This window comes from Hyla sarda, chromosome 10 (genome assembly GCF_029499605.1).
Source record: "Hyla sarda isolate aHylSar1 chromosome 10, aHylSar1.hap1, whole genome shotgun sequence".
Lineage (NCBI taxonomy): Eukaryota > Metazoa > Chordata > Amphibia > Anura > Hylidae > Hyla > Hyla sarda.
The window spans coordinates 12,394,955-12,405,175 of NC_079198.1; the positions used below are offsets into that span (position 1 = coordinate 12,394,955).

At 40.5% G+C, this 10,221-nt stretch overlaps 1 protein-coding gene across 4 annotated transcripts; it reads left to right on the top strand.

Annotated features, from left to right (window-relative positions):
- The first annotated feature begins 3,062 nt into the window (after positions 1–3,062).
- LOC130294030 (maternal B9.15 protein-like) lies at positions 3,063–8,988 on the top strand. 4 transcript variants are annotated; one of them, XM_056543393.1, is made up of 5 exons: positions 3,063–3,332; positions 6,539–6,746; positions 7,006–7,140; positions 7,237–7,534; positions 8,783–8,988. In XM_056543393.1, exons 2-5 carry the CDS (start codon positions 6,544–6,546, stop codon positions 8,891–8,893), a joined length of 747 nt encoding a protein of 248 aa, XP_056399368.1. In that variant the 5' UTR covers positions 3,063–3,332; positions 6,539–6,543; the 3' UTR covers positions 8,894–8,988. The 4 variants fall into 4 exon arrangements, with proteins under 4 accessions (XP_056399368.1, XP_056399369.1, XP_056399370.1 ...); XM_056543394.1 differs by lacking the exon at positions 3,063–3,332 and adding an exon at positions 3,981–4,116; XM_056543395.1 differs by lacking the exon at positions 3,063–3,332 and adding an exon at positions 4,140–4,161.
- The last annotated feature ends 1,233 nt before the right edge of the window (positions 8,989–10,221 follow it).

Consider the following 10,221-nt stretch of genomic DNA (forward strand, 5'->3'; position numbering starts at 1 on the left):
CTATCTATCTCATAACTATCTATCTATCTCATATCTATCTATCTATCTCATACCTATATATCTATCTATCTTATATCTATCTCATATCTATCTATCTATCTCATATCTATCTATCCATCTCATATCTATCTATCTATCTATCTATCTATCTATCTATCTATCTATCTTTCTATCTACAGTAGTTCCATGTATAATATATTACTATCATGTAGTATTGTGTTTCCATAGTATACATTATAGAAGTGGATTGTATATCTGTATATTCAGGTTACTCTTGTATGTGCACAGGGCTCTATAGTGATTCCACCGCTGACAGTAGGGGGCGCATTACCCCATATATAGGTGGGCCCTACATATGTATACAGCACATTAGTATATCTATATAGTAATACACATCTCTGTATATTCTCACTTTACACGTCTTTCTTCAGGTTCAGTTATGGTAATAAATCCACATTATCTGTATAAACATCTTTTATCCAGACACACTTTCTATATGATTGTTCCTGGGCTGGTATGGGCCCCGGCATCTGCATATGAAATACCCTGTGTTCTGGCTCCTGGGATCTGCCGGACAGGTGGGATCTCTGCACAGAGTCCATTGTGTCTGATGGATAATTCTATAAGATCAATAATAACAGAGGACACCGAGCCGGACCCCTCCCCAATACCTGACCGGCTTCTGGAGAGGATGAGGGGGCAAAGGATTATATTATCGGGGGCTGCAGAGTAAATATATATATCTATCCAAAGAAAGGATCTCAGCGCGCAAAATTCTGGCGAATTCAGGTGAAATTTATTCCGTCCTTATCACAAACAAGGTGCAATGTTTCACCGATCTCACATCGTCTTTTTGCACCTTGTATGATTGTTCTGAGGACGGAATAAATTCCACCTGAGTTCACCAGAATTTTGGGCGCTGAGATCCTTTCTTTGGATATTGAAGTGTCGGATTCTTGACCAGGGTTCAGATGATGGTGAGCACCTACTGATTGGCTTTCTGTGGACCTGGATGTGCTGCTTTTTTCTATTTTATATATATATATATATACACACGAGCTTTTACCAGCGGCTTCGCTCGCGTTAAATTTGGGGTAACATAGATCTACTTTTTACGATCTTATAGTAATGAGGCCGCTCTGGGTAAAGTCTATGGGCATCCAAACAACCCGAATTCTTTCAACTTTGATCGCCGCGTCTAAAGAGTTAATGCAGGACATCTGCCGGAACGACGATGTCCGGCATTAGCCCACGGGTACATTATTTCAATCAATAAAGTGCATAATATCATAATACAGAAATAATACATTTCTGTATCATAATACATTTCTGTATTCTGATATTATGCACTTTATTGATTGAATGAATGTGCACTGTAAAGGGGGGTATCTAAGAACCCCGACCTGGTTCACTTACCACGCTTGAGAAAGGAGGCGAGAGGCCCCAGAAACGTCACAATTTTGTTATGTGAAGATGCAATAAACACCGCACTTTATTTGAACTCCTATGTGCGCTGCGATCCTTTCCTATGGACAGATAAATAGATAGATATGAGATAGATTGATAGATAGATATTAGATAGATATGAGATAGATATGAGATAGATAGATAGATAGATAGATAGATATGAGATAGATAGATATGAGATAGATTGATATGAGATAGATAGATATGAGATAGATAGTTATGAGATAGATAGGAGATAGATAGATATGAGATAGATAGATATGAGATAGATAGGAGATAGATAGATATGAGATATCGATATGAGATAGATAGATAGATATGAGATATATAGATATGAGATAGATAGGAGATAGATATGAGATAGATAAATATGAGATAGATAAATATGAGATAGATAGATAGATATGAGATATATAGATATGAGATATATAGATATGAGATAGATAGGAGATAGATAGATATGAGATAGATAGATATGAGATAGATAGTTATGAGATAGATAGATATGAGATAGATAGGAGATAGATAGATATGAGATATCGATATGAGATAGATAGATAGATATGAGATATATAGATATGAGATAGATAGGAGATAGATAGATATGAGATAGATAGATATGAGATAGATAGGAGATAGATAGATATGAGATATCGATATGAGATAGATAGATAGATATGAGATATATAGATATGAGATATATAGATATGAGATAGATAGGAGATAGATAGATAGGAGATAGATAGATATGAGATAGATAGGAGATAGATAGATATGAGATATCGATATGAGATAGATAGATAGATATGAGATATATAGATATGAGATAGATAGGAGATAGATATGAGATAGATAGATATGAGATAGATAGGAGATATATAGATATGAGATAGATAGGAGATAGATATGAGATAGATAAATATGAGATAGATAGATAGATATGAGATAGATAGATAGATATGAGATAGATAGATATGAGATATATAGATATGAGATAGATAGGAGATAGATAGATATGAGATAGATAAATATGAGATAGATAGATAGATAGATAGATAGATATGAGATAGATAGATAGATAGATAGATAGATATGAGATAGATAGATATGAGATAGATATGAGATAGATAGATAGATAGATAGATATGAGATAGATAGATGGATATGAGATAGATAGATAGATATGAGATAGTTAGATATGAGATAGATAGATAGATATGAGATAGATAGATAGATAGATATGAGATAGATAGATATGAGATAGATAGATATGAGATAGATAGATGGATATGAGATAGATAGATAGATATGAGATAGTTAGATATGAGATAGATAGATAGATATGAGATAGATAGATAGATATGAGATAGATAGATATGAGATAGATAGATATGAGATAGATAGATGGATATGAGATAGATAGATAGATATGAGATAGATAGATAGATATGAGATAGATAGATAGATAGATATGAGATAGTTAGATATGAGATAGATAGATAGATAGATATGAGATAGATAGATGGATATGAGATAGATATTTAGATATATAGATAGATAGATATCAGATAGATAACCAAAAATGATTCAAGTGAAACTATTTTGGAGGGAAAATGAGACTACATGGAGGGAGCCCCCTATTGTGATGTAGTTTGTACCTACTGAATAGACTTATGTTATGTAAATCACATTGACACTACTGGATACACACAATGGTGGAGGAGCCAATCACATCGGTCCCTGCCCTGATATATAGCCGGATCTTGTATCTGGGCCCATAAACTGTTCTGGTTTGGACCCCTGGACTCTTCTCGTCTACCCCCCTGCAGATCTCCCTGATCTCCACCTCATCTGTCACCTGTAAGGTAAGTGTCACCTGCTATCACTACAGCGGGGGGGGATGAGGCATTATTATAGGGATTTATACCTACTTGGTATTTTTAATTATTACTTTTAGGGTGATATTGTCCCATTATTTATCTTAAAATATTTGTGATTATTTTATTTTTCTGAATCTTTTGGTGTGATCCATCTTTTATATTATTTCTCTCATAGACAGCCCTGGTAACTGATCTAAAAATGCGATCAAAATGTTATTTTCTCGCCTCCGGCCTCCTCCCTTTTGTCCCTGCCCTTTGTTCGCAGCCCTTTTTTGTACTATACTGTTACTGAATAATATCTATACATAGATCAATATTTCCACATAGACATGCCTGGGGTACAGATATCCCTATATATATGTGTAAATTGCCCTGAAACTAATATTTAAAGATGAATAAAATAGAAATGAAAATGAAATGATGCTCAACGTGAATTAAAATGACATGTTTCGGTGAATCATCACGGTCATCAGCCGGCGGCGGGAGCTCGTGACTTCATAGCCCCGCCCCCTCATGATGTCACACCCTCCTCCTCAATGCAAGTCTATGGGAGGGGGCGTGACAGCCGTCACACCCCCTCCCATAGACTTGCATTGAGGAGGAGGGTGTGACATCATGAGGGGGCGGGGCTATGACGTCACGAGCTCCCGCCGCCGGCTCCAGCGTTAGAAACAGTTTGTTTCAAACACTGAGCAGCGGAGTACCCCTTTAAGTTTTAGGGCAATTTAAATATATAGGGATATCTGTATCCCAGGCATTGTGCTCTGGGGTAATTGTGTTTTGTAGATTTTCGAATCCTGGATTGCCTTAGAGGGTAATTGTGTTTGGCTATTTCCACATACAGAAGTAGATACCAGCTGTACACAGGCTCTGCAGACCATATATGATTACAGCTACATGTAGGGACTCACAGGTCACTTCTTCTCTGATCAGGGTCAGTCACTTTTCTTTTTTTTTAGTCTGGTCCATCATGAAAAGTTCTCCAGCCACAACTCGTCTTCACGGAATCTGCCGGAGAAACATTTTCGACTTCTCACAAATGTGTATTGCTCCACACGGTAATAGCGTTCACTTTCTGCCCCCCTCCCCACACATTGCCCCAATATAGTCGGCTCTCTACCATTGCCTTCACATTTTCTCACATTGAGGGAGATTTATCAAAACCCATGTAGAGGAAAAGGGGTGCAGCTCAGGTTCTCAACAGATTGCTTCAATCCTTTTTCAGATTTATTTCTTTCAAATATGAAAAAGCAATCTGACTGGTTGCTATGGGCAACTGCTCCACTCTTCCTCTACACAGGTCGTAATAACCCCCCCCCCCCCTTCCACTGTCCCCATATTTACTCACATTTTCCCCATATTTACTCACATTGGGGGAGATTTATCAAAACCTGTCTAGAGGAAAAGTTGCTGAGTTGCCCATAGCAACCAATCAGATCGCTGCTTTCATTTTTGAAAAGGCCTCTGAAAAATGAAAGAAGCCATCTGATTGGTTGCTATGGGAAACTCAGCAATTTTTCCTCTGGACAGGTTTTGATAAATCTTCCCCCCATTGTCTCAATATTCCTTCACATTCCCCTATTTCCTCACATTGCCTTCATATTTTCTCACATTGTTCTCATATTCCTTAATTTTGCCCCCATATCTCCTGACACTTCCCCCTTTTCCTTAAACTGCTCCCATATTTCCTCACACTCCTCCATTTTTCCTCACCCTGTCCCATATTTCCAGATATTGTCCCCCAAATTTCCTGACATTTCTCCCATATTTCCTGACATTTCCCCCATATTTCCTCACAAAGGCTCCATATTTTCTTACTTTGCCCCCCGTATTTCCTCACACTCCCTCCATATTTCCTCACATTGCCCCCATATTTCCCTACAGTGCCCCATATCTTCTTACATTGCCTCCATATTTTCCTACATTGCCCCCATATTTTCCTACATTGCCCCCATATTTTCCTACATTGCCCCCATATTTTCCTACATTGCCCCCATATTTTCCTACATTGCCTCCATATTTTCCTACATTGCCTCCATATTTTCCTACATTGCCCCCATATTTTCCTACATTGCCTCCATATTTTCCTACATTGCCCCCATATCTTCTTACATTGCCTCCATATTTTCCTACATTGCCCCCATATTTTCCTACATTGCCCCCATATTTTCCTACATTGCCTCCATATTTTCCTACATTGCCTCCATATTTTCCTACATTGCCCCCATATTTTCCTACATTGCCTCCATATTTTCCTACATTGCCCCCATATCTTCTTACATTGCCTCCATATTTTCCTACATTGCCTCCATATTTTCCTACATTGCCCCCATATTTTCCTACATTGCCCCCGTATTTTCCTACATTGCCCCCGTATTTTCTCATATTTCAAGACATTGCCTCTCATAGCAGGCACCATGAAAAATCCTTTTCCTGCGGCTCCCATTCTTTCTTTTCGGGCAGCGTTATATACAGAGCTATCATACAGAGACGTTGCGCACAAAGGAAGCCCCGTCCGCAGCGTATTTAAGTGCTGTGTGTATCTTAATGGCGTACACAAAGTTAAAAGCGTTGCTGATCTCTTGTGCTGATCAGGATAGTCTGTGTCCTTGGAATACCTTAAAGGAAAACGGTCACCCGTAAACCCGTTCACCCACACTAAACCCAATACACCGGATTATAGTGCGGGTGAACAGGAGACCGATGCGGGGTTCATACCTACCTGCAGTCCGGCGCGGGGTACCTCTGAAGATCGGCTTTTTTCTTCTGTGAATTGCGTGCTGGAGGCGGGCCCGCAGGCTGGATTTGAATATTCATGGTCGCTGATCAAGTGAGCGCTTGTGCCTACTGGGCGCTCACGTGACCAGCGATCATGAATATTCAAATGCAGCGGGTGGGTCCGCCTCCAGCACGCAATTCAGTGCAGAAAGAAGCCAATCTTCAGATGGACACTGCGCCGGACTGCAGGTATGTATATTAGTCAGAGACCCCGCATTGGTCTCCTGTTCACCCGCACTATAATCCGGTGTATTGGGTTTAGTGTGGGTGAACTGGTGACCATTTACCTTTAAAGGGGTTTTCCAATCATAGACATTCCCTAAATCTCTTATACTGTAGGTGGAGGTCCATTCCCCCTATCTGGCAATTGTGCCTATTTTTCTCAATAATAACTTTTCCTTGCTCCTCCCCAGATACAATGGCTGTTTTCCCGTATATACCGGTGGAGATGAGGGAGGAGCTGGTGACCGGTGTGAACTACATTAAGACTCTTGCTAACAGATTCCACAAACTGCATCCGGCTGTGGTTGACGTTTTTGGTTATAAACTGGCAGAAATACTTTGTCATAAATATACTGGGCACTGGTACCCCGAGATACCCATGAAACTACAAGCCTACAGGTAACTGCCCGAATCTTTATCATGTGCTTTTATTTGGGATTATTGATCTATCTACACCTCTAAAACCTCATGTTGGTCTACTCACATTTCCAGATATTTCCTACACTGGTCTTTTCTTATCATATAACAACATATTTAAAATGTCTATTGGCATTTACAAAACATTCCTAAACGGACTATCATCATCTCTACAAATTTTCCCATATTCATCCATTGGCATCTTCTCTGTTGGGTCTAATGTCTCATTGTTCCCTTTCAGGTGTATCATGATGGACCCACATAATAGAGATGACAGCATCCTAAAAGCTTGTGCCCAAAGTGGCCTAAAATACCATGAACTGGCCCTACCCAAAACAATGACCCTGTGGATCGACCCTTATGAAGTGTCCTGCCAGTGAGTATTGTCTCTTTGTGTAATACTTGGGGTTGGGTTGGTGGTTGATGTTTTCCAGGACTGATAACCGTATCTTACTGATGTATCTTTGGACAGATTGGGGGAAGAGAATTATCCGTACACAGTGGCCATTTTTGACCCAAGAATCACTCGTCTTCCAGATCTTTCTAGACCCTCAGTAGAAGAGCAACATCCGTCCTCATTGTCCAATCGCTTCACACCCACACCAGAAGAAGACTCTTCCATATGGAGCTCATCCCTCCCATCATCTCCAAGTCTGAGTGATGAAGCCAATGACAGTGGGATATATGTCAGCAGCGACAGAACTACTAACCCTACTATGTTATCGAGCCTAATGGAGGAGGAAATCTGGGGTAACCCAGCAGCAAATCAGGTAAGAAATAGTCAGGAGCAGGAATGATGTATAGTGGAGACCACATTAGAGACATCTGTGTCACTGGTCACTGCATGTGTTATTCAGGTATATACTGACAATACTAAGAAGGAGATACAGCCCGGCCTAGTATATCCTGGCTGTGTTCATGTGTGGCAGATTTATTCTAGACATTTCCGTGATTAAATATCTATCCCAAACATCTGAATGGGGTTGTTTCTGAGCAATGGATTTCTGTTAATCCCATTCAGATACATCAGAGTTTCTGATGTCAGTATAGGGACCCAAAAACATGGATACATTGACTTGGGGTACAGGACAATGACACTTGGGGTACAGGATGATAATACTTGGGGTACAGGATGATAACACTTGGGGTACAGGATGATAACACTTGGGGTAAAGGATAATGACACTTGGGGTACAGGATGATAACACTTGGGGTACAGGATAATGACACTTGGGGTACAGGATGATGACACTTGGGGTACAGGATGATAACACTTGGGGTACAGGATGATAACACTTGGGGTACAGGATAATGACACTTGGGGTACAGGATGATAACACTTGGGGTACAGGATAATAACACTTGGGGTACAGGATAATAACACTTGGGGTACAGGATGATAACACTTGGGGTACAGGATAATGACACTTGGGGTACAGGATGATAACACTTGGGGTACAGGATAATAACACTTGGGGTACAGGATAATAACACTTGGGGTACAGGATGATGACACTTGGGGTACAGGATGACAACACTTGGGGTACAGGATGATAACACTTGGGGTACAGGATGACAACACTTGGGGTACAGGATGATAACACTTGGGGTACAGGATAATGACACTTGGGGTACAAGATAATGACACTTGGGGTACAGGATGATAACACTTGGGGTACAGGATAATAACACTTGGGGTACAGGATGATGACACTTGGGGTACAGGATAATAACACTTGGGGTACAGGATGATGACACTTGGGGTACAGGATGATAACACTTGGGGTACAGGATAATGACACTTGGGGTACAGGATAATAACACTTGGGGTATAGGATGATGACACTTGGGGTACAGGATGATAACACTTGGGGTACAGGATAATGACACTTGGGGTACAGGATGATGACACTTGGGGTACAGGATAATAACACTTGGGGTACAGGATAATGACACTTGGGGTACAGGATGATGACACTTGGGGTACAGATTAACCCTTTTTGCTTTTCTCCTTTCAGGCCTCTACAGTCAGGTTCAGAACCTCCTCCCCTCTCTGGATCCCTGCATGGAGAGCCCCCCAATTCTACCACAACCTCAGTTCTGACCCGCAGCAAACTTACTGGATGTAGATACTATAGGGAATGGGGAACCGGGGGTTATGGATTATAGGGGGTGTATATACAATAAAGATGTTACAGAGTTTATTTTTTAGAAAGAAAAAATGTGAGTCTTTATATCGTAATAAAGATCTCAAGATGAATTTTTTGAGTGTTTTATTATATCTAAGAAACATGTTAAAGGGGAAAACCACAAACTAGACAAGATCTCCGTACAGTGTATGGACCTGTATTCTGGTCCACACATAGTTCTATGGGAGACCAATGGTGAAAGGGCCGATGAACTATCCCGATCCCTCCTGTGGCACATGCTCAGTAAAGCCTAATACAATACAGTTATCAGTCCTCGAAAAGATCAACCACCAACCCAACCCCAAGTATTACACAAAGAGACGATACTCAGGACACCTCATAAGGGTCGATCCACATGGTATTTTAGGCCACTTTGGGCACAAGCTTTTAGGATCTCTATTATGTGGGTCCATCATGATACACCTGAAAGGGAACAATGAGACCCAACAGAGAATATGGATGAATATGGTAATATTTTTCAAGATAGTCTATTTAAGAATATTTTGGAAATGCCATTGGACTGATATAGGATTTATTTTATTTGCTTTAAAATGTTAACAAACCAAATGGAAATTCTTTGGAGATGGGAAAAGACCAGTGTAGGAAATATCTGGACATGTGATTAGACCAACATGAGGTTTTAGAGATGTAGATAGATCAATAATCCCAAATAAAAGCACATGATAAAGACTTGGGGAGTTACCTGTAGGCTTGTAGTTTCATGGGTATCTCGGGGTACCAGTGCCCAGTATATTTATGACAAAGTATTTCTGCCAGTTTATAACCAAAAACGTCAACCACAGCCGGATGCAGTTTGTGGAATCTGTTAGCAAGAACCATAATGTAGTTCACACCGGTCACCAGCTCCTCCCTCATCTCCACCGGTATATACGGGAACACAGCCATTGTATCTGGGGAGGAGCAAGGAAAAGTTATTATTGGGAAATATAGGCACAATTGCCAGATAGGGGGGATGGACCTCCACCTACAGTATAAGAGATTTAAGTAACCTCTTTAAGGTATTCCAAGGACACAGACCAGCACACCCTAACCAGTATGTGGAGACAAGAGATACAGGGCCGGGGCCATCTATAGGAGAAGTAGGTTACCTGTGGTATGAGGTCCCCACCTGGGGATCCAGGACCTATATCCCTGTCTCTGTATGACGTCTCTGTATGACGTCTCTGTATGATGTCTCTGTATGACATCTCTGTATGATGTCTCTGTATGATGTCTCTGTATGACGTCTCTGTATGATGTCTCTGTAT